We start from the raw sequence: 27,145 nt of genomic DNA, 5'->3' as shown, positions 1-27,145 counted from the left end.
ACCCCCTGCCAGGTCCTTCCTCTTGGAGGCCCAATTAAACGCAGTGAAAGCAGGCAGCCAGACTGGGCAGCCTGCTTCTGAGTCAGTGCTGCTCCACCTTGGCTACCTACTAGGTTCACCTGGAACAATTTGAGGCCCCTCTGATGCCCAGGCCAAACCCCAAAGCAGTGAAGCCAGAAACCATGAGGGTGGGTCCCAGGCAGCAGTAGGTGGGCTTGCCTCACTGTACAGCCTGTCAACCTCCTACTTTTGGGAGGTGACAGGTCACAATGACAGCTCAGCACACAGGAAATTCATGCAAGGCTGACATGCGATGCTTATGCCTGTTGGGGCCAGGGTGGGTTCTAGGGATGGTGCAGGAGGGCTGTGTCCTGAGAGATGGGGGTCAGGACCAGGCAAGGCTTGGGGAGGAAATCAGGGAGGATGCCAACCTGCCAGGGCTGGTGATTCACGGCTGTCAGGGAGGCAGGAGAAGGAGTGAGTCAGGCCCAGCTGCCTGCAAGGCCCACGCCAGAAAGTTGAGGATAGTGAACGTGTTCAAGAGCGGGGTTCTCTGTGGGTCCACAAACCGAATGCCGTGGGTTCTGAGCTGTGCCTCTGAAAGATGGGGTGCCAGATTACAGAGATGTTGGGCAGTTGTGTACTCTTTGCACTTGATGGACACACTTCTCTCAGAACGCCCTGCTGCATTTTCAGCATCTCTGTGAGGTGGGATGGGTGATTGGTAGAGGCAATGCACCCTGCCCTAGGCCATCTGGCAGCCAGGCCTTCTGACTCTACTTCACCCCACTTTAGACACAGACCCGAAAGAGATAGTAACTTAGGTTCAGGTGCCACGGCTCTGGGCTGCAAGTGACCTGGAGACTTGAGGGAGCATAGAGCTGTAGCTCTGGTCCCAAGCGTCCTGAGCAGACTCTGTTGTGCTTGGGGAGACAGAAGGGTTGGGGCATAAATCTAAACAAAAACAACAGGGGCGGGAATGCTGTACCTTTAGAGTGCATGTGTTACCTACCAGGTGTGAAGATGTGGTTTTAGATACCCCATCTCCACATCTAGGGGAATATTCATGAGTGGTGGAGCAGTTCTGTGTCTCTTCCACTATTTCTCTCTCCCTTTTTTTTTTATTGGGGAGTTAATGTTTTACTTTCAACAGTAAATACAATAGTTTGTACATGCATAACATTTCCCAGTTTTCCATATAACAATACAACTCCAACTAGGTCCTCTGAATCCTTCGTGGATCTGTATTCTCCCCACCCACCCATCACAGTCTTTTACTTTGGTGCAATATGCCAATTCCAGTTCAGGTTCTACTTGTGTTTTCTTTTCTGATCTTGTTTTTCAACTTCTGCCTGAGAGTGAGATCATCCCATATTCATCCTTCTGTTTCTGACTTATTTCACTTAACACAAAATTTTCAAGGTCCATCTAAGATCGGCTGAAAACGGAGAAGTCACCATTTTTTATAGCTGAGTAGTATTCCATTGTATATATAGACCACAACTTGCTCAGCCACTCATTTGTTGATGGACACCTGGGTTGCTTCCAGGTTTTGGCTATTACAAATTTTGCTGCTAAGAATATATGTGTACACAGATCTTTTTGGATGGGTGTGTTGGGTTCCTTAGGATATATCCCCAGGAGAGGAATTGCAGGGTCATAGGGTAGGTTCATTTCTAGCCTTCTGAGAGTTCTCCAGACTGTTCTCCACAGAGGTTGGACCAATTTACATTCCCACCAGCAGAGTAGGAGGGTTCCTTTGACCCCACACACTCTCCAGCATTTGCTGCTGTTACCTTTTCTGATGTATGCCATTCTCACAGGAGTGAAGTGGTATCTCATTGTTGTCTTTATTTGCATTTCTCTGACAATCAGAGACTTTGAGACTTGTTTCTCAGCCTTTTGGATCTCTTCTGTGGTGAATATTCTGTCCATGTCCTCCCCCCATTTTTGGATGGGGTTATTTGTTGTCTTGTTGTTGAGTCTGGCAAGTTCTTTATATATGTTGGTTATTAGCCTCTTGTCTGATGTATGGCATGTAAAGATCTTCTCCCATTCTGTGAGGGGTCTCTTGGTTTGGGTAGTAGTTTCTTTAGCTGTGCAGAAGCTTTTTAATTTGATATAGTCCCATAAGTTTATGCTTGTCTTAGTCTTCTTTGTAATTGGATTTGTTTCATTGAAGATGTCTTTAAAATTTATGCAGAAAAGAGTTCTGCCAACATTTTCCTCTAAGTATCTGATAGTTTGTGGTCTAACATCCAAGTCCTTGATCCACTTGGTGAAATATAGTGGTTCAGTTTCATTCTTCTGCATGTTTCAACCCATTGTTTCCAACACCATTTGTTGAAGAGACTCTGCTGTCCCCATTTAATAGTCTGGGCCCCTTTGTCAAAGAGTAGATGTCCGTAGGTGTGGGGGCTTACTTCTGGGCTTTCAATTCTATTCCACTGGTCAGTGTGTCTATTCATGTTCCAATACCAAGCAGTTTTGATGACAATGGCCCTGTAATACAGTTTGAGATCTGGGAGTGTGATGCCTCCAGTTCTGTTCTTTTTTGCTCAAGATTGTTTTGGCAATTCTAGGTCTTTTCTGGTTCCAGATAAACATTTGTAGCATTTGTTCTATTCTCCTAAAAAATGTGGTTGGGATGTTGACGGGGATAGCATTAAATTTGTAGATGGCTCTGGGTAGTATATTCATTTTGATGATGTTAATTCTTCCAACCCATGAACATGGAATATCTTTCCACTTCTTTGTGTCTTTTTTCAGTTTCCTTGAGTAGTGACTCATAATTTTCAGTATTATATAAGTCTTTCACTTTTTGGTTAGGTTTACTCCTAGATATCTTATTGTTTTTGTTGCTATAGTAAAAGGAATTGATTTCTGGATTTCAACTTCTTCTAGCTTAGTGTTTGTATAGAGGAATGCCACTGACTTTTGAATGTTAATTTTGGAGCCTGACACCTTACTGTATTGCCTGATGATATCCAAAAGATAACTGTTGGATTCCTTAGGTTTTTCTATGTATATCATCATGTCATCTGCAAATAGGGAGAGTTTGACTTCTTCTCTTCCAATCTGTATCCCTTTTATTCCTTCAGTATACAAGTCTTTCATTTCTTTGGTTAGGTTTATTCCTAGATATTTTACTTTTTTTGTTGCTATAGTAAAAGGAATTAACTTCTGGATTTCATCTTCTAACTTAGTGTTTGCATAGAGGAATGCCACTGACTTTTGGGTGTTAATTTTGTAGCCTGACTACTGTATTGCCTGATGATTTCCAACTTCTTGCTGGATTCCTAGGTTTTTCTATGTATACTATCATGTCATCTGCAAATAGAGAGAGAATGACTTCTCTTCTAATCTGTATGCCTTTAATTCCTTGCTTCTGCCTGATTGCTATGGCAAGAACTTCCAACACTATGTTGAATAGTAATGGTGATAGTGGGCAGCCCTGTCTAGTACCTGATCTGAGTGGAAATGCTTCCAGTTTTTCACCATTGAGTATGATGTTGGCTGTAGGTTTGCTATATATAGACTCCACTATCTTGAGGAATTTTCCATCTATTCCCATTTTTGTAGTGTTTTGATCATAAAGGGATGTTGTGTTTTGTCAAAGGCTTTCTCTGCATCTACTGATATGACCATGTGGTTTTTGGTCTTGCTTTTGTTGATGTGGTGGATCACGTTGATTGATTTACATATATTAAACCAACCTTTCATGCCAGGGATAAACCCCACTTGGTTATGATGAACAATCTTTTTAATATACTGCTGTATCCGGTTGGCTAGAATTTTGTTCAATATTTTCACATCTATGTTCATCAGAGATATTGGTCTGTAGTTTTCTTTTTTCTTTTTTTTTTATTTAAGAAAGGAGACATTGACAAAACCGTAGGATGGGGGGGGTACAACTACTTTTGTTGTGTTATCTCTCTCTTTCTGTCTCTTCCACCCTGTCTGTCTCTCTCTCTCAAAAAAAAAGGGAGTCGGGCTGTAGTACAGCGGGCTAAGCGCAGGTGGCGCAAAGCACGAGGACCGGCATAAGGATCCCGGTTCGAACCCCGGCTCCCCACCTGCAAGAGAGTCGCTTCACAGGCGGTGAAGCAGGTCTGCAGGTGTCTATCTTTCTCTCCTCCTCTCTGTCTTCCCCTCCATCTCTCCATTTCTCTCTGTCCTATCCAACAACAACAGCAACAACAATAATAACTACAACAATAAAACAACAAGGGCAACAAAAGGGAAAAAATAAATAAAATAAATATTTTTTTAAAAAAAGGCTGCCAGGAGCAATGGAGTCCTGCAAGCACTGAGACCCAACAATAACCCTGGTGGTCCAAAAAAGTGGGGGTGTTAATCTGATTTATTCTGTATAATATTGACTCTGTTAACTAATATGTGTGTTGATTTACATCTTCAGTCCTCCCAACCTAAGAAGTGAGCTGTTACTACTCCTGTTTCCCAGAATAGGAGACTAGGAAGAGGAAGGCATCTATCCATGATCACTTAGCTACTTCTTCGTGGAGCCGATCTCTTCTTTATTACTATTTTTTTAAGTATTTATTTATTTATTTTAAAGTATTTGTTTGTTTATTTGTTTTTTAAAGTATTTATTTATTTATTTATGAGAAAGATAGGAGAAAGAGAAAGAACCAGACATCACTCTGGCGCATGTGCTGCCAGGGATCAAACTCAGGACCTCATGCGTGAAAGTCCAATGCTTTATTCACTGCACCACCTCCCAGACCACTTCCCTTCTCCCAGTTTTCTTTTTCTTTTAATCTTTATTTATTTATTGGATAGAGATAGCCAGAAATTGAGAGGAGGAAGGGAGGTAGAAAAGAGAGAGACAGAGAGACACCTGCAAACCTGCTTCACCACTTGTAAAGCTTTCCCCCTGCAGGTGGGGAGCGGGGGCTTGAACCTGGGTCCTTGTGCACTGTAATATGTATGCTCAACCAGGCGTGCCACCACCTGGCCCCACCAGTTTTCTGTCTATGCTGTCTACCCATTCTTCTGGGAATAGAAGGTCAGGCATCTTAAGACAGTAGGCTAGGTATCTTATGTCCCTTGTTGTTTGTTGTTTGTCCTTGGTGACTAATGAAGGTCCTGTCTCAGAGTCATTGAATCACCAGGTGTGGCATCTTCACAGAACCAGATCCTCTGAGTTCTGACATTTTGCCTGCAGAGATGCCCAAGTAAGATGATTTTAAGCTGGTTTCACTGACAATTTAATTTTTTTCTTTTTTTTATTGGATAAAGACAGAGAAATTGAGATGAGATGGGGGGATATAGGGAAAGAGACAGAGATACACCTGCAGACCTGCTTAACCACTCATGAAGATTCCCCCTGCAGCTGGGAACCAGGGGATTAAATCTGGGTCCTTGCATAGCGTGATATGTGCACTTAACCATGTGCACCACCGCTTGCACTCCCCCTTCTTTAACCTTCCCCTCCCATTTTATTCAGTAGGACAGAGAGAAATTGAGAGAGGAGGGGAGATAGAGAGGCAGAGAGAATGACACCTGCAGCCTTGTTTCACTGCTTGTGAAGCATCCCCGTTGCATTTGGGGAGTGGGTGCTAGAACCCTGGTCCTTGCAAGGGTCCTTGTGCTTAGTATTATTTGCGCTTACTAGTAAGCCACCACCCAACCCCTGATCTTTTATTTTCCTTCCTTTCTCCCTTCTGCTCAGCTCTGCTACTTATGGTGGTGCTGAGGATTGAACCTGGGACCCGACTTTCTCTTTTCCTAGTGGAGTAGGGATCTGGGGAGGTGGGTTTCCAGGACACATTGGTGGGTTCTTCTGCCCAGCGAAATCAGGTTGGCATCATGATAGCATCTGGTGGGTGACTGAAAAAGAGTTAAGATATAAAGCAGAACAAATTGTTGACTAATCATGAACCAAAAGGCTAGAATAGTGCAGATGAAGATTTGGAATCTGTTTTAGAAAAAGCTAGTAGGTCTATTTTAGGTATATTCCAAGGGGCCCATGACCTTCCTAGTTTTTGCTTGCATCTGACATCTAATGTGCAGGTGACCTAAGTTATTGTCTGGGGGGATAGTGTCATAGTTGGAATAAGGACCAGAAAGTTGGATCAGGGAAGAGAGTAGCTCCCTCTAATTCAACTCTGTTGGTGGAGCCTAAGTTACTATTCTGCTATTCCCCCCCACCTCACTCTGTCATACTTGGGAATATCTATAGGGTTTGGAAGAGGTCACATCACCCCTTAGTTTGCTCATGTGTGAAATGAAGGACTCAGCTTAATGGCATGATGATTGCTTCGGGGGGTCTGGTGGAAGAGGGGGCTGATGTGTCCCTGTCAGGCCATGCACTTGGCCTGCAGGTCCCTGGCTGCCCAGTTGTATAGCCTGGGCTTCCCCAGTGGACCCAGTAAAGCTGTGGGTGGTATGGTGGCAGAGAAGTCCGACTCTCCTCTCTGGAGTCCTCAAGGGTAGCAGGGGAGCCAGCTAGATATTGGAGACCTTTCCCAGCAGCCTCCAAGGAGGTCCTGTTTTATTTATTAGCCTCATCCTCCCTTTCGTGCCCCAGGAAAGTGCTGACCCTGGCTGTGCCGCCTGCACAGGGAAGCGGGCATCCATCAAACCTTCTCTTTGTGTCTGTCAGGCGTGACCTGCATTAACCCGTGCATCCTTCCTCTCTCTCTCTCTCTCATTCTCTCTCTCTCTCTCTCTCTCTCTCTCTCTCTCTCTCTCTCTCGTAGAGACCAGGAGTTTTCAAGGTCATAGCAACATTGGTGGTGGGTGTGTGTGTGTGACAAACTTTAAGTCTTTTAATTTCATAATGGTAGTAAGCAGTTGATGTGGCTTGATTATTAATTAAGATTGCTGTTTTTACTGTCTTCTAAGCACTGAGCAGACTGATCCTTGTAATCCTTATAGAACTCATTTATTATTATTTATTTATTATATGTTATTTATTATTTTATTTTACTCTATTGCACAATTTTTATTTTATTATACTCCTTGCACAAGCACTATTCCACCACTTCATGATGTGTTTTCATTCAGAGAGAGAGACAGACAGACAGACATCACAGTACTGAAGTTTCCCCCAGTGCCATAGTACCTCCCAGATGGTGTCAGAACTGGAGCCCAGGCCACACTCATGGCAAGGCCTAGCATGAACATTCTCTCTGGGCCACAGCAATGGCTTGCTATGCAAGTTATATCCTCTCTATAGATGGGAGCATACTTTCCCTGCTGGTACTCAGACGTGGTCAGTAGTCAGAGCAAACTCCCCAGACCCCTAACCCCCTCCATCTCTGCAGCCCATGTGTAAGTGGACAGAGAAGCTAAGCTAGCATGTCTCTTTACTCTAGATCATTCATAATCGAGGTTGGCAGAAAAGTACGTGTAATCAACATTTCCTGTAGAGCATGTATCACTGGGATTATCACACTCAGAGTGTGACTTTGGTGATACTTGGGGACAAACACATAGTCAGTGGTGACGACAGTATATTCACTACGAGAAGCGAGTGGGCTGTTACTATTTTTTTTAAATCACATGAACTTAAAGGAAGAAGTGGTTTAAAACCTAATGTTTTTTTAAATATTTATTTTATTTATTCCCTTTTGTTGCCCTTGTTGTTTTATTGTTGTAGTTATTATTGTTGTTGTTGTTGTTGGATAGGACAGAGAGAAATGGAGAGAGGAGGAGAAGACAGAGGGGGAGAGAAAGATAGACACCTGCAGACCTGCTTCACGGCTTGTGAAGCAACTCCCCTGCAGGTGGGGAGCCAGGCCTTGAACCAGTATCCTTACACTGGTCCTTGTGCTTTGTGCCACCTGCGCTTAACACGCTGCGCTACAGCCCGACTCCCAAAACCTAATTTTTTTTCTCTTTTTTTTATTGGGGAATTAATGTTTTACATTCAACAGTAAGTACAATAGTTTGTACATGCATAACATTCCCCAGTTTCCCATATAACAATACAACCTCCACTAGGTCCTCTGAATCCTTCTTGGACCTGTATTCTCCCCACCCACCCACCCCAGAGTATTTTACTTTGGTGCGATACGCTAATTCCATTTCAGGTTCTACTTGTGCCAAAACCTAATGTTTTAACTGTACTCGTGAAGTGGTTTATTCTGTCCCAGCAGCTGTTGGCTGTATGGCAGGTCAGATCCTAGAGTGGAGCCTGAGTATTTGGGGTCCAGCTTACAGTTAGATCCCACAGGCTAGCTTTCTGCCAGGAAATGGGCCAGATCAGCCCTGGTCGTGCCCAGCCCTGGGACGCCACCTCTAGGCCTGCCTGGCCACCTCGTGCAGGGGCCTGGACTGTAGGTACAGAGCAGGTAAAGACCCTGCTTTTCCCAGAAAATGTGTTTATTGTGACAAGCAAGTGAAGGCATGCACTGTCCCTCAGTCATGTATGCCCGCCTTGTCTGTACCCACAGCAGCCCAAGCAGGGCCCTCTGGGTAAGTTTATTTTCCTTGGCTGCTCTTTTGGGTCTACAGGGACCGCCAGGGTTCCCAGCCCTTACTGTCCACCTCAGGGGTTGGACTCCCACCCCAGCTTCTCTTCTTTCCTCCTTCCCTTGCTTCCATGTGTATTTATTTACTTTTATTATTACCATGAGGGTTATCTCTAGGGTTTGGTACCTGCAAATCCACCACTCCTGTTGGCCACTTTTTTTTTTTTTGCCTCCAGGGTTATCACTGGGGCTCGGTGCCTATACTACAAATCCACTGCTCCTGGAGGCCATTTTTTCCCATTTTTTTTGCCCTTGTTGCGCTTGTTGTAGTTGTTATTGCTGTTGTTGGTTAGGACAGAGAGAAATGGAGAGAGGAGGGGATGACAGGGAGGAGTAGAGAAAGATAGACACCTGCAGACCTGCTTCACTGCTTGTGAAGCGACTCCCCTGCAGGTGGGGAGCTGGGGGCTCAAAGCCCTTGCACTTTGTGCCATGTGCTCTTTTTTTAAAAAAAAAAAATTATTTTCCCTTTTGTTGCCCTTGTTTTTTATTGTTGTTGTAGTAGTTGTTGTTGATATCACCATTGGATAGGACAGAGAGAAATGGAAAGAGGAGGGGAAGGCAGGGGGAAAGAAAGATAGACACCTGCAGACCTGCTTCACTGCCTATGAAGCGACTCTCCTGCAGGTGGGAAGCCAGGAGTTCGAACCCAGACCCTTATGCTGGTCCTTGTACTTTGCGCCACCTGTGCTTAACCCGCTGCGCTACCGCCCGACTCCCGGGCCATGTGCTCTTAACCCGCTGCATCACTGCCCAGCTCCCCTTTGTCTTCCTTAAAGGGATCTTGCCCAGCAGCACTGGTACTCCCCACTGTAACCCAGCCTCTGATCTTGCCTTGCTCTCTTCCAATGCCCCCTGCTTTCCCTGAGCTGTTCGCGCACTCCATATGCAGTCTTGAGATCTGCTGCATGCCAGACCCTGGGCCTGTCCCTGGCTCCCCAGAGATGACCTGAGGTGACTATGACCCCAGTCTCAGTGGGACAAACACCATTGCAGAGCACTGCAGTTGCCTGGGCTGGGTGCCTGCATCACTGAATTCAGGGCACCTAGAGGAACCTTTCAAATTTGCCCAAGACCACTTGGGGCCCAACAGGTCTCAGGAGGAGATACAGTTTAGGAAGCCTGACTGTCACTTAGCGACTGGCCCCACCCAGGAGCCCAGGGGATGGAAGGAGAAGGGCTCACAGGCCTACTAGAACAAAGGTGGAGAGGCCCTACTGATCTGAGCTGGGCCAGCAACTTCCTTTGAACGTTACCTGGGCTCTGCAGGTCATGCTGGGCTAAGGCTAACTATAAATACTGCTTCCTGAAGGGATTACCTGGGCTCCTGTCCTCTGCCTGCACCCTCCTGGCTGGGCTGATCCTTCTACTGCAGCCTGCTGTCTTTCCTGTCTCTTATCTCCTCTGCCAGGTGCCAGGCTTCAGCCACATTTCTCCAGCTCCCTGCATCCCAGCTGCAACATCCAGCGGGGTGGAAGTAGGGGGGTGGGGGGGAGTGAGAGAGAAGGGAAAACAGGAGCAGAGATTCAAGCCTGCATCTTGGCCAACGGGCTGTTGGGACCAGGACACCCTTTTCTTCAGCTTAGAGTTTCCTCTCTCACACCAGTTAGGGCAAGCCCCAACTTGTCCCATAATCAGTGCTTTTGGGGAGGACACTATAGGGCCTATCCCTGAATCAGGGACTTGGGGATGGAGCTTAGTAACCAAGTGTGGAAAGAGAGCTTGAGGATTGCCACAAGTATAAATAGGGCCGTCTCCTGGCAAGGGAAGACTGCCTGTCCTGGGAAATCTCTGATTCCCTTGGCTGGTCTCAGACTTGGTGTCACATCCCAGTGGTTCAGCTGTGCTAGTCCCCAAAGGCACAAAAAGGATCTCTTCGGCCCCAAGATCCAAAAGTAAAAGGACTTTACTGGTTTCTTTCTCCTGCTTCCCCTGCCTGCCCCTGCTGCTTTGAGCTGGAATACCTCCACCCCTGCCCCCTACCCTCCCAGTTCACCCTGTGTTTGTCAAAGGCATACTTTTCAGCTCAGCAGACATTTGTGAGGCCCTGGGAAAATCCAAGGGCCTGTAGGTTCTTGCAGTCATTCAGGATTGAGCAGGGGGACATAGACGCACCCAGGCTCCAGGCAGGCTAGGGAGGTCCTTCAGTGTTCCATCTCCAACTCTTCTCTTAGGGCCCTCCATGGGGCTGGCATCCCCAGACACTACTCATTATCAAGGCCTAACCACAGCGTCCACTGTCATTATCCTCCCCTGACCCAGACTCAGTGCCCTCTTGCTGCCTCCTCTCTTCACTCCTTGGGTTGTGCTCTCAAGAACTGTGGGGGTGCCGGAGGGAGGAATGGAGTTCAGTGGTTAGGGTGCATGCTTCTCTTGTTTGAGGTGCTAGGTTCAATCCTGGGTGCCTGAAACAAAAACAAGAGCTGCTCTTTTAGCTGCCAGTTTGGAGTGGCCAGTTGAGCTCACTTATGCTAAGATCTTTCCTCTTTCCAAGCAGGATTCTTTTATCAGACTCAAGCATCTGTCCCTACCCACCCCCTGTGACTCTGGTTCAGTGGATCCCAGGTGGACCCTGGGAATCTGCCTTTGAGTAATCCTTCAAGACCCCAGTGTTTGCCTCTGTACCCAGAAACACTCTAGTCACAGAGACACTAGGGATTTTCCTGAGTGATTTGAACCCCCACTGCCCACACAGGTGTGTTCCTCTGCTTGCAGATATATATATATATATATATTTCTAAATCTCTCTTTTGGCAGCTGTATTAAAGATAAGGACCACTTCTATTCCTCTGTCTGTGACATGGCACTTATCTAGGCCAGGCAGAAAGAGAGGTAAGGAGAAGCCACTAACTGCTCCCTCCTGCTGCTGAAATCAGCAGAGTCTGCCCTGGCTGCCACCAGCACTGCCCAGAGCTGCCAACAGCTAAAACCTGAGCTACTGTGGGCCTTGGGTTTTCCAGTTCACTGCCATCACCAGTTCTCCCTCCCTTGATTCTCCAAATGCTGCCGCTGTCCAAGGCAGGTCCTTGGAACATTAGGTACTTTTCCCCTTGATTAACAGATTTCATTGTTAATAAACTAAAGTAATAAATGCTCATTGTAGAAAACCTGACAAAGTAAGCAAAAAAATAAAAATAAAAAATCATTGGTAACTGCTCGTCAGATAACCATTGTTGACATTTTAGTGTGAACCCTCCCACTCTTTCTATGTAATTTCACATACTTTCTGGGAAGCAGACGCTGGTCACAGCACTGCTGTCCTATTGTCTCTCGCTGTGTTGTGGGCACTGTCGGGTTGCGTCGCGGGGGAGAGAGAAGAGACCGGAGCACGACCCGAGTTACTCAGCATCTTCCTGCTCAGTCTCAGAATGGCTGCCTGCTGCACAGATTTCCTTTAGGCCCTCTCCCCATTACATGTGTCTCTGTTGTTTCCAGCTCAGCCTTGTCCTCCCGTGCTGAGTTAAACAGCTTTTTAGATAAACCTTCACCACACACTCATGATTGTTTCCTTAGAATACCAAACTCTGAGCCAGAGGGATGTACAGCTTAAGAGGTTTTTGGTACCCTCTCAAGTACCTCCAGGATGTATATGAGATTGTTCACTTATGTTAAGGTGTAGGCGAGTGTGCTGTTCCCACCCATCTCTCTTGGGTTATGTTTTCTTTCTTTTTTAAAAGATAAATTTATTTTGATGAGACAGAGACAGACATAAGCACAGAATCAGAGAAATAGCACACCACTCAGCTCTTAGTGTTGCTTGACATTTAGTTGTGTGGGGGATTGAATTTGGGACCACTTGAGTCTTAAATATGCTAACCCTGTGCCCTGATACCTGGAACTATCTCCCCAGCCCTTGGGTGTGTTTTCAAGTGGGGTTCACCAGTCAAAATAAGTGCATACCCCAGCCAGGTCCCTGTGATTTTAATTCAGTAGGTTTGGGGAGGATCTGTGCACCTGCATTAAAATTTTTTTATTTATTCATTTTTATAGATAGGACAGAGGGAAATTAAAAGAAATAGGAAATAGGAAGAGAGAAAGAAAGACATCTGCAATGCTGCTTCACTGCTTGAGAAGCTCCCCCAACTGCAGGTAGGAATCAGAGGTTTGAATCTGGGTTCTTACACATGGTAATGTGTGCATTCAACCTGCATTTTTAATTAGCAACCCAAGAGATGCTTAAGTAATTTTTAACTCAGTGAACTATTTTTTAAGTAATTGAAAAATATTATCAAGTTTCCTCTATACTTTAATTAAAAGCTCCCTTTTGTATTTAGTCTATATCTGCGCTTAATAACGAAGCACCAGCATGTAGGGACCCAGACATCGTGACTTGTCCCTCAGATTTGCTGGCATTGGGCCTGGAGAACTTGGTTAGATATTTTTATGCTGTGCTTGACTTCCCTCCAAAGAAGCCAGCACTGGCCCAGAGGTGCTATGGCTGCCCCCTGCTGGCTCAGAGGTAGAGCGACAGCTGAGAAGGCGGTAATTGGGTTCCTACTGTCCATTTCTTTTACCAATCCTTTCCTCCTACTCTATCCTAATATTTTTAGCCTATGAGGCCCGGCTGGGGCTTTCAAACCATTGTATCCTGGGGGTCTGCTTATGTTGCTAATACTCATAGAACCTCAGTCTGATTGTGTGCATTTGTGAGTAAAAAATGTGTCTGTGAGGGGCCGGGTGATGGCGCACCTGGTTAAGCACATTACAATGCACAAGGACCTGGGTTTAAGCCCCCTGGTCCCCACCTGCAGGGGGAAAGCTTTGTGAGTGGTGAAGCAGGGTTGCAGGTGTCTCTCTGTCTCTCTCCTTGATCACCCCCTTCCCTCTCGATTTCTGACTATCTCTACCTAATAAGCGCATTAATAAATAATGATAGTAAAGTATGTTTGTGATAGATGAGAATCTTTGTGGAAGAGAGGGGAGGGGACTCTGACAGGAAAGTATTCAAATACAAGGTGATGACTTTAAAAGGTGACACTACATGAGGATGTTTATTTAACTTTAAGATTTATTTATTAACTAGAGAGGAGAGGGGAGGGGAGGGAAAGGAAGAGGAGGAGAGGAGAAAAGCAGCAGCAAATGTGATGCCAGAGGGGCCAGGTGGTGGTGCACCTGGTTGAGTGCACATGTTCCAGTGAGCAAAGACCCGGGTTCAGGCCCTCAGTTCCTACCTGCAGGGGCTAAGCTTTGTAAGTGAAGCAAGGCTGCAGGTGTCTCTGTCTCTCTCCCTGTCTATCACCTCCTCCCTCTTGATTTCTGGCTGTCTCTATCCAATAAATAAATAAAATAATTAATTTTTTAAATGCAGTGCCAGAGATCAAACTCTGGACTTGATGCTTGAGAAGCCAATGTTTTATCCACTGTGCCACCTCCCAGGCCTAATTATGTTTATTTTAAAGAGAATGAAGAACGTGTACAGGTTATAGTCCTAAGTCTAGCAATCTCAAAGTCAAAACCCAAACATTAAAAAGGACTAGTTGGGGTACAGTCTGAATAGGAACAACAGATGCCCTGAAGCCAAGCCTCTGTTCTTGAAGAAATTTCCTTCTTAAAACCAAACACACCATTTTGGCAGGGCCCATCCCTCTGCCAGTTAGAAGTGGAGCACTAGCTGTACCTGGACTCTGCCCATAGGAGCAATAGTCTCTACCAGAGAAAGAGTCAGAAAGTTACAGTCAGATCAAGGAGTTTAAAAACTTCAGAGTCCAGGTCAGCCAGCAGGCACAGAAGTCCTACACCCCAGAGATCCCTGAGGGTGTCACTGTGGAAAGACTGAGTCCGTATCCTCTAAGCTTTTGTAGAGAATCCTAGGGTTAAAGTACCACAGAGATAATGGAGTGGGAAATTGGGAAGCAGAGTGACTCCTTTGACTCAGGAAGAAACATCTCCAGGCCAGATTTCTACAAAAACCTCAAGGATAGGACCAGAGAAATAGCTCAGTGGATTGAGCTTATGCTTTGCTACACAAGCAGCCAGAGTCTGAGGCCCAGGACCGTTAGCAAGTGCCACCAACTGGGGGAGGCTTTGGCACCAGGGTGCCTTTCTCTTTCTTCTTCTGTCTGAATGCGAGAGAAATATGGCCCAGAGCATGACATGTGTAAAGCCCAGACCCTCCCCCCCCAAATTAATAAATTAACTGTAATAACCATGCAAGGACAAGTCTGTAGTTTTCTGCCTTTGATAGGTCTAGCTTTGATTATTGTAACTGGTATGAGGTAGGGATCACATTTCATGTTTTTTAATATGGAAAACCTATAGCTCCAACACATCTGTTCGTAGTCCACTGAGAAGAGAAATCTAACATGTATCTCCTCTACTACTCATTCTGAATACTTCTGATTGGCTGTGTGGGTTATTTTCTCCACACCAAGCAACTTTTCAATTCTCTGTAGCTATCAGCTGGTGTCTTACAATTCTATCCAATTCTGACGGTACTGATAATGAGTACAGGCTGCACATGTTAAGGGCTCAGTGCCCACAAGACTAGTCTCCATTTCAGATGCCAGTCACAACCTGGGGGCCCAGGTTGCCTACAGCTTTTCCCAACTTGCCTTTAAATTGGAGGTTCACATAAATTTCTCCTAGGGCTCAGTAATTCACCAACCTACTTAACTATTGCTTGAATATATAATCAGGCAGAGTTGTGTGAGGTCTGCTAGAGTCCTGCACCTTTCTCTTCCCAGACATGGAGTTTTCTACCCAATTGGCATGTGGATGCTGTGTAGATCCCATCCTTTGGAGGCTAGATTCTGCTTGGGGGAGGCTTCATGTCATAGTCTTGCTCTGTTACTATGAAATGTTACTATGTTACTATTCAATCTATGGCCCTTCTCCTCCAAAGAATGGAAGGTGGCCTGAAGGTTTATTGGTTTTTCTGGGGACCAGCACCCATGTAGGAGACCAGACAGAGATGCCAAGGGATTAGGAGCTCAGGACCCCACAGTCCTCTCTCTTGGGAGATCCCCCAGCTTTAGGAGCTCAAGTGTTAGGAACCAATGTCAAAAACCAGTTATTAGGGAGTCAGACTAGGTAGCGCAGTGGGTTAAGCGCACATGGTGCAAAGCCAAGGACCTGCATAAGGACCCTGATTCGAGCCCCCGGCTCCCTACCTGCAGAGGAGTCGCTTCACAGGCGGTGAAGCAGGTCTGCAGGTGTCTATCTTTCTGTCCCCCTCTCTGTCTTCCCCTCCTCTCTCCATTTCTCTCTGTCCTATCCAGCTACAATGACATCAATAACAACAATAATAGCTACAACAATAAAACAAGGGCAACAAAAGGGAAAATAAATAAATATTAAAAAATTAAAAACCAGTTATTAGTAGGAACTGGGGGTAGGGACCAGTATATACATTTTTTTTTTTTTTACTGCTTTGTGTTCATCTTCTAAACATGCACACACACAACACCCATGCACAACATCTGTAATGTTCCATCTCACTTGTCTTGTTGTGTGGGGAGTGAACACAGGGTTCTGCACATGTAGCAATATCGCTGCTGAGAAAGCCTCCATGTCAGTTCTTTCATTCTTTATAGAGGGAGCAGGCTGGACAGAGAGAAGAAATACAGCTCCACAATGCATACAGCTCCTCCTGGTACCACCCAAGGGCCTCTCTTACAGTGCTGGGGCTTGAACCCAAGACCTCATTACGGTAACATACATGCTCTACCCAGTGGGCTGGCTCCTGTCCCACCCTCTTATATTTAAGCACTAACAAAATAACTCATTGGCAGGCAGCTGTGCTCACCATGATACCACCAACATTCACTTGACTGGTGCACTCCCTTTTTTGCCATGTTTGACCAAGGTTCAAGCATGGTCCCCGCTGCACTGGAGCAAGCTTTGATGCTGTAGTTTCATTGTCTGTCTCTCTGTCTGAACAAGTCAGCCTGAAGCTGCAGAGCTCCAAAAATAAAAACATAACAAAAAAAGTTTCACCATCATTAATTGCGATTTCATTCTGTAAGTTTTATATGCTTCTTTTAAATTCTGCTTGGTCATTCTTTATAATTATCTGTTACTGATTTTTATTTATTTATTTATTTATTTTTTAATTTACTTTCCCTTTTGTTGCCCTTGTTGTTTTTTATTGTTGTGGTGGTTATTGATGTCATCATTGTTAGATAAGACAGAGAGAAATGGAGAGAGGAGGGGAAGACAAAGGGGGAGAGAAAGATAGACACCTGCAGACCTGCTTCACCACCTGTTCTTCTTCTAGCATTTGCCCTTCTTCCGTAGCCAGTCAACAGCGTCAGGTTGAGCCTGATGTAAAGTTTCGAGACCTCCTTTGAATCTGGAGAGGTGGCAGTCATTGACTATGTGGGTCATAGTCTGTCTGGAGCCACAGGGGCAGTTCGGGTCGTCTCTGGCTCCCCAGCGATGGAACATAGCGGCGCACCGGCCATGGCCTGTTCGATAGTGATTGAGGAGGGCCCAATCATAACGTGCTAGGTCAAAGCCGGGTTGACGCTTGCAGGGGTCTGTGATGAGGTGTTTGTTCTTTACCTCAGCTGACTGCCAACTCTGTTTCCAAGAGTCTGGAACAGAGAAGTTCAGTGTAGGCGTAGGGGACCAGATTGGGTGACCAGAGGTCAAGCGTTGGACAGGGTGGGCGAAGATATCCGCGTATATTGGCAGGTCCGGTTGAGCGTAGACGTGGGAAATGAACTTAGATGATGCCGCATCCCGACGAATATCTGGCTGGGCGATGTTGCTAAGAACTGGCAGCCTTTTACTTTGGTGTAATACTCCCAATTTCATTTCAGGTTCGACTTGTGTTGAAATGAAATTGGAGTATTACACCAAAGTAAAAGACTCTGGGGTGGGTGGGTGGGTGGGGAGAATACAGGTCCATGAAAGATGATGAATGACATAGTGGGGGTTGTATTGTTAAATGGGAATCTGGGGAATGTTATGCATGTACAAACTATTGTATTTACTGTTGAATGTAAAACATTAATTCCCCAATAAAGAAATAAATTATTTTTAAAAAAAAGAATTCTAATCACAAAAAAAAAAAAAAAAGAACTGGCAGCCATGGAACTGGGGTGGAACGGATGGTTCCAGAAATTATCCTCATGGAGGAATATAATTTGGAATAGACCAAGTGGACATGGGGGCTACGGAACCATACTGGGGCACAGTATTCTGCAGTGGAATAGCATAATGCCAGAGATGATGATCGTAGTGTGGAAGCGCTTGCGCCCCATGAGGAGCTGGCCAGTCTTGCAATGATGTGATTCCTCGCGCCCACCTTTGCTGCAGTTTTTATGAGATGTTTGTGAAATGACAAGAGTGCAATCGAGAGTAAAGCCAAGATAGACTGGCTGGGCTTCATGCCGGATTCTCGTATCGTCAAGCTGCACATTAAGCTCACGTGAGGCCGAGGCATGGTGTAGATGGAAAACAGATGATACCGTTTTTGCAGTGCTAGGGATTAGTCGCCATTTTTTACAAAAATGCGACTCCTCTGCAGGTGTTGAGCTGGGGGCTCGAACTGGGATCTTTATGCCAGTCTTTGTGTTTTGCGCCACCTGTGCTTAACCCGCTGTGCTACCGCCTGACTCCCTATTTATTTATTTATTGTTTTTTTATCTTTGTTGGATAGAGACAGTCAGAATTGAAAGGGAAGGGGGTGACAGAGAGGGACAGAGACAGAGAGACACCTGCAGCACTGCTTCACCACTTGTGAAGCTTTCCCCAGATGGGGGCCAGGGGCTCGAACCTGGGTCCTTGCACACTTTAACGTGTGCTCAACCAGGTGCACCACCACCTGGCCTGACTATTTTTGTTTTTTTAACCAGAGCACTGACTACTCAGCTCTGGTCTATAGTGGTTCAGGGAATTGAACCTGGGACTTTGAAAGCATGAAAAGTCTTTTTGCATAACCATTATGCTATCTCCTCAGTCCTTGTTACTGATTTTTGAGGCTATCATACTTCTTAAACTCTTGTTTGCTTTGCCATCAAGTTTTTCACTGGGGCTGTATACTCCACTGCTCCTGGTGAACTTTTACTTTTCTTTGTAGATAGTGAGAGACAGACAGATAGCACTGCTCCACTATTCATAAAGCTTCCCCTTTGCAGGCACTCCCATGTGATGTCCAAGGCCTAAGAACCTGGGTCCTCATGCAGCAGAAGTGTGTGCTCTACTGAATGAGCCATAAAACTCAGTGATTTGGAATCTGTGTTTGGCAAATCCCTTATCTCAAGTCTTACGAGTCTGATTCTCCTGCCTGCTGTTTTTGCTGGCTCTGGCTCGTATTCCCTTATACATTATTTTATATATATAATTTTTTGGGGGGGAATTTGATTAGAAATTCTTTGAGGCCTGATTTTGAAACTGTTTTTCTACAAAGAGAATTGGCACTTCCTCTTGCTAACCCAGGAATATTTTAAGTTAAATTTCTGGCCCTGAGTGCTTTGTGTAGCATCAAACCCACAGGAGGGTGGTTTGTGGATTCAGCCTGACCTGAAGTGGAACCTTAGCTTGCTCACTTACTGTGTAACCTGGGGCAAGCAATTTAATCTCCCTGTGCCTGTCCCAGCATCTGCAAGTTAGTGATAATAGCACCTCCCTCCCTCTGAAAGCTATTGCAAGGGCGAAATGACACATAGTGTATATAAATCAAGTGCTCAGTTCTTACCATGGTTGATAAGCAGTGAATGTCATTCTCTTCCCCTGAGGAGCCCACCTCTCCTGCCCCAGCCAGTGGGGCCAGCAGCCTGGTAACAGTCCCAAGCAAGGTTCTGCCCCAACTACTTCATTTATTTATTATTTCTTTATATAGAGCACTGTTCAGCTCTAACTTAGATGGTGCTGGGGATTGAACCTGGGACCTTAGAGCCTTAGGCCACTTCGCTATCTCCTCAGCCAGGGAGCTGAACACTTTAGAATTTGCTCCTGTGGGTCATTCTGCCATCAGCTATGAGATGACCTAATTTCCCTTAGAGTTCATGAGAGATCCTTTAGTTGTCATGAACTGGAGCTGACTTGGGGACTAAGAAACTGGAAAAATGACATTCAACAGGATTGTTTTATTCCTTTAATCTTGTGGGGACATTTTTCTCTCTTGATTATTATTGATTTAACATCACACCTATATACGTGCATAACAGTCACCACACCCACTTCCAACATTCCTGTCATCGAACCAAAGAGACCTCTCTACATATTCACTTCCCCTTCTTCCCTCTTTCTGATAACTACCAGTTTTCATGGAGTCTAGAAGTCAGTTTGGTCATCATTTATTTTCTGCAAGTTTTTTTTTTTATTATTCCACATATGAATGAATCATCCAGTAGTTATTTCCCACCTCCTTATTTTACTTAACATAATCACCTAGAGTTTATTTTCTCATCAAAAGCACAATGTCATCTTGTTAAATAGCCAGGTAGCTTTCCATGGAGTATACATCTACAGCTTCTTTACCTAGCTACCTGTTAATGGACATTGCTGTTGCTTCCATATTTTAGCTATTGTGGATAGTATAGCTATGAAATTGAGTGCATGTATATCCTTTTTAAAAATTAAATGCATTTATTCAAAAGCAGAGCATGCACCCTTTTAAATTAGTGTTTCCATTAGTCTTTTGGACAATTGCCTTGAAGTGGTATTACAGAATTGCAAGGTATTTCCTTTTTTTAAAAAAAAATTATTTATTCCCTTTTGTTGCCTTTGTTTTATTATTGTACTTATTATTGCTGTTGTTAGTGATGTCATTGTTTTTGGATAGGACAGAGAGAAATGGAGAGGGGGAGAGAAAGATACCTGAAGACCTGCTTCACCGCCTGTGAAGCGACTCCCCTGCAGGTGGGGAGCCGGGGGCTCGAACCAGGATCCTTACGCCAGTCCTTGCGCTTTGTGCCACGTGTGCTTAACCCGTTGTGCTACCGCCTGACTCCCCTCCCCGCCCATTTTTTAAAGGAATCGCCATGCAGTTGTGCCAGCTTGCATTCCCAACAGCAGTTTACCAGGGTTCCTTTGCCTTCATGTCCTCACCAGATCATGTTAATCTTTATTCACATTGGCCATTCTCATCCATGTGAGGTGCTGTCTCACTGTAATTTACATTTCCCTAATAATAATTGATGTTGAAATTTTCTCATATGTCTGTGGGCCATCTGTATATTTTCTTTGGAGAAATGTTTCAGATCTTAATGCCCACATTTTTGTTGGGCTGATAGTTTTTCGTTGTTATTACACTATGTGGTTTCTTTTTTAAAAACTTTTTTTTTATTGTTGTAGTTATTATTGCTGTTGTTGTCATTGTTATTGAATAGGACAGAAAGAAATGGAAAAAGGAGGGGAAGACAGAGGGGGAGAGAAAGCTAGACACCTGCAGACCTGCTTCACCGCCTGTGAAGCGACTCCCCTGCAGGTGGGGAGCCGGGGGCTTGAATCAGGATCCTTACGCCAGTCCTTGCGCTTCGTACCATGTGCGCTTAACCCACTGCGCTACCGCTGGACTCCCTTTAAACTTTTTTTCAAAGAATTTATTTATTTATTCATGAGAAGGAGAGAAGGAGAGAAAGAACCAGACACACTCTGGTACATATGCTGCCGGGGATCAAACTAGGGACCTCATGGTTGAGAATCCAGTGCTTTATCCACTGTGCCACCTCCCGGACCACTATGGTTTCTTTATATATGTTTTTACAAGCATATTTTGTTTTGTTGGTTATGGTTTGTTTGTTTGTTTGTTTGTTTTGTTTGCCTCCAGGGTTATTGCTGGGGCTCAGTGCCTACACTATGAATCCACTGTTCATGGAGGCCATTTTTTCTATTTTGTTTCCCTTATTGTTGCTTGCCCTTGTTGTTATTGTTGCCGTTGCTGCTGTTGGTGTTGGACTGGACAGAGAGAAATTGAGGGGGGGTGGAGGCAGAGAAGAAGAGAGAAAGATAGACATCTGCAGACCTGCTTCACTGCCCATGAAGCAACCCCCTACAGGTGGAGAGCTGGGGGCTCAAATCGGGATCTTTACACTGGTCCTTGTGCTTTGCACCATGTGTGCTTAACCTACTGTGCCACCTCCTGGCCCACAGTTATAGTTTTTTAAAAAATCCTCTGTAGGTATAGGAAAATAGCTCAGCTCAGCAGTGGGCACAAGACTTGTATGTCTGAAGTCTCAGGTTCTGTTCAGCACCCTGTATACCAGAGTTGAGTGGTACTCTATACTCTCTCCCTCTCCATAGTTTTACTGCTCCAGGTTTTTTTCATTTAGATAGATACAGGGAGGGGCTGGGTGGTGGTGCACCTGGGTGAGCACATGTGTTACAATGTACATGACCTAGGTTAGAGCCCCAGCCCTCACCTGCAGGGGAAAAGCTTTGTGAGTGGTGAAGATGTATTGCAGGCATCTCTCGGTCTCTCTCTTCCTCTATGTTACCTCTTTCTTCCTCTCAGTTTCTGGCTGTTTCTATCCAATAAATAAAGATAATAAAAAACTGTAAGAGAGATACACAGAGAGGGAGAGACACCACAGCACTAGAACTTCCTCCAGTATCATAACACGTCACGTGGTACCAGGGGTTTGAAACCTAGACCTCATGCTTCACAAGATAGATGCCCTACCCAGTGAGCTACCCCTTTAGCCCCAAATTTAAGCTTAAACAATAGCAGCAGCAACACAGTTTCTGCCTTGCTGACAAGATTATTTTCTGTCTCTGGGTTAGGTGTCTGCAGTGTCCAGACTCCTAGAGCCCAGCCTTAATACTTAGGAGTCTCTGACCTGGGGCCCCAGGCAGGTCAGGGCTCAGCCAGGAGGTGAGGGGCTGGGGGGAGAGGGCAGATGCAGCCTTCAGTGACTTCACAGATGCTAAAGCTCTCCCTTCTGTTCTCCCCAGGACGCAACGAACCCCTGAAGAAAGAGCGACTGAAGTGGAAGAGTGACTACCCCATGACAGATGGGCAGCTGCGGAGCAAGCGGGATGAGTTCTGGGACACGGCTCCTGCTTTTGAAGGTCGCAAGGAGATCTGGGATGCCCTCAAGGCTGCTGCCTATGCAGCTGAGGCCAATGACCATGAGCTCGCTCAGGCCATCCTGGATGGCGCCAGCATCACCCTGCCTCATGGTGAGCAGGCTGGACCAGGGACAAACAGGGGCAGCCCTTTTTGGCCTTCAGTCCAGGTGGTGGGTGGGAGGTGGGCTAGCTGCTAGTTCATTCAGGGATCAGGAGTGAAAACACATAGAAAGAAGGGGACAAGAAGACACTATTGAGCCTTAAAGCAGTATGACAAGAACATGCTCATAGCCATGCAGGGCGTACCTAGTTCCCAGAATTTCTGAACATCTGACCTTTTGTTGGCTGCTATCTTACCATTTACTGAATATTTAACTAGAAGCTTCTACTGCATTATCTTATTTAAGTTCGTAACAGCCTGTGGAGCTAAAATGGAGGGAAACAGTTGTGACTTTGGAGTCACAGGCCTGGTTTTATACACACATGTCACCATTTCTCAGCTACATACCCTTAAGCAGAGTCTCTCAGATTTAAAGCCTTGGTGACTTAACAGCTGTGAAGTTGAGGATAGTTAGTTCACAGGGTGGTTGTTTGGAAATGACAGGACAAATATAACATTACTTAGTTTAGGCCCAGCATTTAGTAGGCATCAAGGTACAATAAATGTGTTTCTAAATGTAATACATTGTGCAATGAAATATCCAGGGTCTGAGCTGTGAAGGGCAGGGCCTGCACCATTTCATTTGTCTTTGTAGCCTCAGCAACCAACACATATGCTCAGAAAAGATGTTATTTTGTTTTTCTTTTTTATTACCACCAGGGATATCACTGGGCCTCCATGTCCACACTATGAATTCACCACTCTCAGTGTCCATTTTTTCTTTCTTTCTATTTTATTGGCTAGGAGAGAGAGAAAAAGAGATCTGCAGACCTACTTCACCCTTCATGAAGCTTCTTCCCTCCTTCAGATAGGGAGCAGGGGCACTAACTTTGGCCCTTGCATGTGGTTTTATGTGCACTTAACTGAGTCCACCACTGCCTGATCCCCAGAAAAGACTTTTTGAATGAGCATATAGAACAAGTTAAGTGATTTGCCTGGGCTGACTGGGTCAGTACCAGATGAAGGCAAGCCTAGGCCTTCCTTATTCTGGCCCTGAGTTCCTCCCAGCTGTCCTGGAGAGGTGTCTGGAGAATGGGTTTGGGGACTGAGGAGTGGCCCTGATAGATGTACTTTTCTGCTCAGGCTATAACAAAATGACAGAGTTCTGGAAGCTGGGAAGCCCAAGATTAAGGCACCAATTAATTTGCTTTTTGGTGAGAACTTTTCTTCTTGGCTTGTAGAAGGCCATCTGCTTGCTGTGTTCTCACATCGTGACAAGAGCACTATGTTGTCTCTTTTTTTTTTTTTAATTTCTTTATTGGGGAATTAATGTTTTACATTCAACAGTAAATACAATAGTTTGTACATGCATAACATTCCCCAGTTTCCCATATAACAATACAACCCCCACTAGGTCCTCTGTCATCCTTCATGGACCTGTATTCTCCCCACCCACCCACCCCAGAGTCTTTTACTTTGGTGCGATACGCCAATTCCATTTCAGGTTCTACTTGTGTTTTCTTTTCTGATCTTGTTTTTCAACTTCTGCCTGAGAGTGAGATCATCCCATATTCATCCTTCAGTTTCTGACTTATTTCACTTAACATGATTTTTTCAAGGTCCATCCAAGATCGGCTGAAAACAGTGAAGTCACCATTTTTTACAGCTGAGTAGTATTCCATTGTGTATATATACCACAACTTGCTCAGCCACTCATCTGTTGTTGGACACCTGGGTTGCTTCTAGGTTTTGGCTATTACAAATTTTGCTGCTAAGAACATATGTGTACACAGATATTTTTGGATGGATGTGTTGGGTTCCTTAGGATATATCCCCAGGAGAGGAATTGCAGAGTCATAGGGTAGGTCCATTTCTAGCCTTCTGAGAGTTCTCCAGACTGCTCTCCACAGAGGTTGGACCAATTTACATTCCCACCAGCAGTGTAGGAGGGTTCCTTTGACCCCACACACTCTCCAGCATTTGCTGCTGTTACCTTTTCTCTGATGTATGCCATTCTCACAGGAGTGAAGTGGTATCTCATTGTTGTCTTTATTTGCATTTCTCTGACAATCAGAGACTTGGAACATTTTTTCATGTCTTTCTCGGCCTTTTGGATCTCTTCTGTGGTGAGTATTCTGTCCATGTCCTCCCCCCATTTTTGGATGGGGTTGTTTGTTGTCTTGTGTGTTGTCTCTTCTTATGAGAACACTAATTGTATTAGATGGGCACCACCCATCTGACTTTGTTGAACCTTAATTGTTCCCATGCAGGACCCTGACTCCAAACACATTGATGTTGGGGCCTGGGGCTTTAACATGAATCTGGGGGAGACACAGTTGAGGTCCTCATAGCGGGCCCACAAGCCACCCCTGATTGCCCTCCTTTCCCCACAGGTACCCTCTGTGAATGCTACGATGAGCTGGGCAATCGCTACCAGCTACCCATCTACTGCCTGTCGCCACCAGTGAACCTGCTGCTGGAGCACACAGAGGAAGAAAACCTGGAGCCTCCCGAGCCCATGCCCAGTGTGCGCCGAGAGTTTCCACTTAAGGTGCGCCTCTCCACGGGCAAGGACGTGAGGCTCAGCGCCAGCCTGCCTGACACAGTGGGGCAGCTCAAGAGGCAGCTGTACACCCAGGAGGGCATTGAGCCATCCTGGCAGCGGTGGTTCTTCTCTGGGAAGCTGCTCACAGACCGCACGCGGCTCCAGGAAACCAAGATCCAGAAAGATTTTGTCATCCAGGTCATCATCAACCAGCCTCCACCACCCCAGGATTGATGGACCCAGGGACCCCTGGGAAGAGTCGGCTGCCAGGCCTCCTGCCTGGAGCACTAGGCCTCCCATCCTGCTGCTGCCTTCGATTGCCGTTCTTTTCTTCAGGGGTGCCTCGCTGCTGTGTGGCTGTGGGCAAGCAGAGAAAGGACCCTGTCTACCAGGGGCACCGTGGGCCACCAATACCTGGCACCCAGGACTCAGTGCTGCCACACACACAGGCCTTGCCAACCTTGACAGAGAAAAGGCGAGCAGGAGCCCAGACCTGTCCTCTGGTGCTTCTGACTATGCTCACTCCAGTTTTCTGCTCAGGGTCCGAAGCAGCTGCTGTCTCCATCCCCCACTGCCACCCCCTGAGTCTGTCCTGGGCCCAGTGCTAGTCCCCCAGCAGGGAGGGAGCCCCTGTGGCGGGGAGCCCGAGGCTGACCTCTGCCTCTTCCTGCCCCCAGCACAACTGGCAGATGAGGCGGGTGGTGAGGTAGGCGGGTGGGCCGGCAGGGGTCTGCTCAGGGCCATCTGGCTGTCACCCACACTGTGGGATTACTGCAGCCTGGTCATGGCCCCACAGCAGGTCTCTGTGTACAGACATCTGCATATTTATCAATAAAGCCTTTTGCTCCTCCCCTCTCTCTCACTTGGTCTTGACTTTGGATTCTCCTGCAACTCGGTGGAGCCTCAGAGCCAGATGTGGTGTGGGAGCTGGTGCCATTGAGGCCTCCCAGCTCCTCTGGGCAGAGCAATGAGTAGGTAAGTAGGTGAGCCTGGAATTGCTGATGTTCCAGGCCCGAGATCTCGAGTCCACAGGAAAACCTGGCCCCACTCTGCTTCTCTGTAAAGTGGAGTGATGCCAGTTGCTCAAGGATTCAGTGGGATAACCGATGCAAACCTGCTTTGAGAGTGAAGGCAGCATCTCAGAAGGTGGTGCTGGTTACCTGCAGGCTCACCCCTGCAGCATCAGGAGGCTGGCTTCTGCTTCCTGCCATGGAGCTGCACCCTCAGGGCCGAGCTGTGTGAGAAGTCCCAGAGGCTCAGCACCCTTGGTGATGTTCAAGCAGAATCTCTGGTGAATGTAGATCATGAGCATGTGCTAGTTTGCCAGCAAGGGAGCCAAGGAGAAAAAGGAGCTACTTCCTGTGCTTCCTTCAGGGCAGGTGTGTAAGTGTGTGTGCAGGCCTGAGGAAAAGCAGAGGAGAGTCTGAGGAAGGTGGCTTAGCCCTGGGCAGGCCAAGCAAGCACTGGAGCACAGCAACAAGGTGGCTTCTCTGGCTCACTGGCAGGTAAATCCTGGGTTGGATGAGCTGGGGCTGCTGCCCAGTTTCTGGTATGGAACTGGCCAGACTGGGTCTGTTTTTTCTTCAGTTGGGGACATTTTTCTTTCTCACTGAGCATGAGCAGGAAGAGTCAGGAGTTGATGTCCTCAGCTGGGGTGGAGATGGGCACACAAATGTGTGAGGTTTGCCAGGGAGGAATGAACCGGCAGCCTCACTAGGGGTTGCCATGGGATCTGGGCAAGGTAGCAGCCAGTGAAGGGGCCCTTGATTCCCTCCAGCCCTTCCCTAGAGCAAGTGGAGAATGCTCATGAGCAACCTGCGGGACAGGCCTGTCTTGGATCCCTACTTCCAGCTTCCAGGTCCTTTGGCTGCCACTGGCTGGGTATGGTTTCCAACTGTCCAGCAGGTGGCACTGCCCTCAGGACTAGGAAGAGTCTGTAGGTTCTTTGTGCAACCCGGCTTCTCTGGCTAAGGTCCAGGCACTCAGCACAGAGGCTGGTCAGTCTCCTTCATGAGGGCTGGCTCTGGGGCACTGTGCCCT

At 46.3% G+C, this 27,145-nt stretch overlaps 1 protein-coding gene across 4 annotated transcripts in view; it reads left to right on the top strand.

Annotated features, from left to right (window-relative positions):
• Positions 1–25,956, top strand: part of UBTD1 (ubiquitin domain containing 1) — a 70,870-nt gene extending 44,914 nt beyond the window's left edge. For all 4 annotated transcript variants that reach the window (XM_007532649.3, XM_060192670.1, XM_060192672.1 and 1 more), the window contains 2 exons: positions 22,344–22,571; positions 24,954–25,956. In XM_007532649.3, coding sequence (XP_007532711.1) covers positions 22,344–22,571; positions 24,954–25,339 — 614 coding nt within the window. In that variant the 3' untranslated portion in view covers positions 25,340–25,956. The remainder of the gene's footprint in view (positions 1–22,343; positions 22,572–24,953) is intronic.
• Positions 25,957–27,145: the final 1,189 nt, after the last annotated feature.

This window comes from Erinaceus europaeus, chromosome 1 (genome assembly GCF_950295315.1).
Source record: "Erinaceus europaeus chromosome 1, mEriEur2.1, whole genome shotgun sequence".
NCBI lineage: Eukaryota > Metazoa > Chordata > Mammalia > Eulipotyphla > Erinaceidae > Erinaceus > Erinaceus europaeus.
Note: the sequence above shows the minus strand (reverse complement) of the source record. Positions and strands in the feature narration are given on the sequence as shown.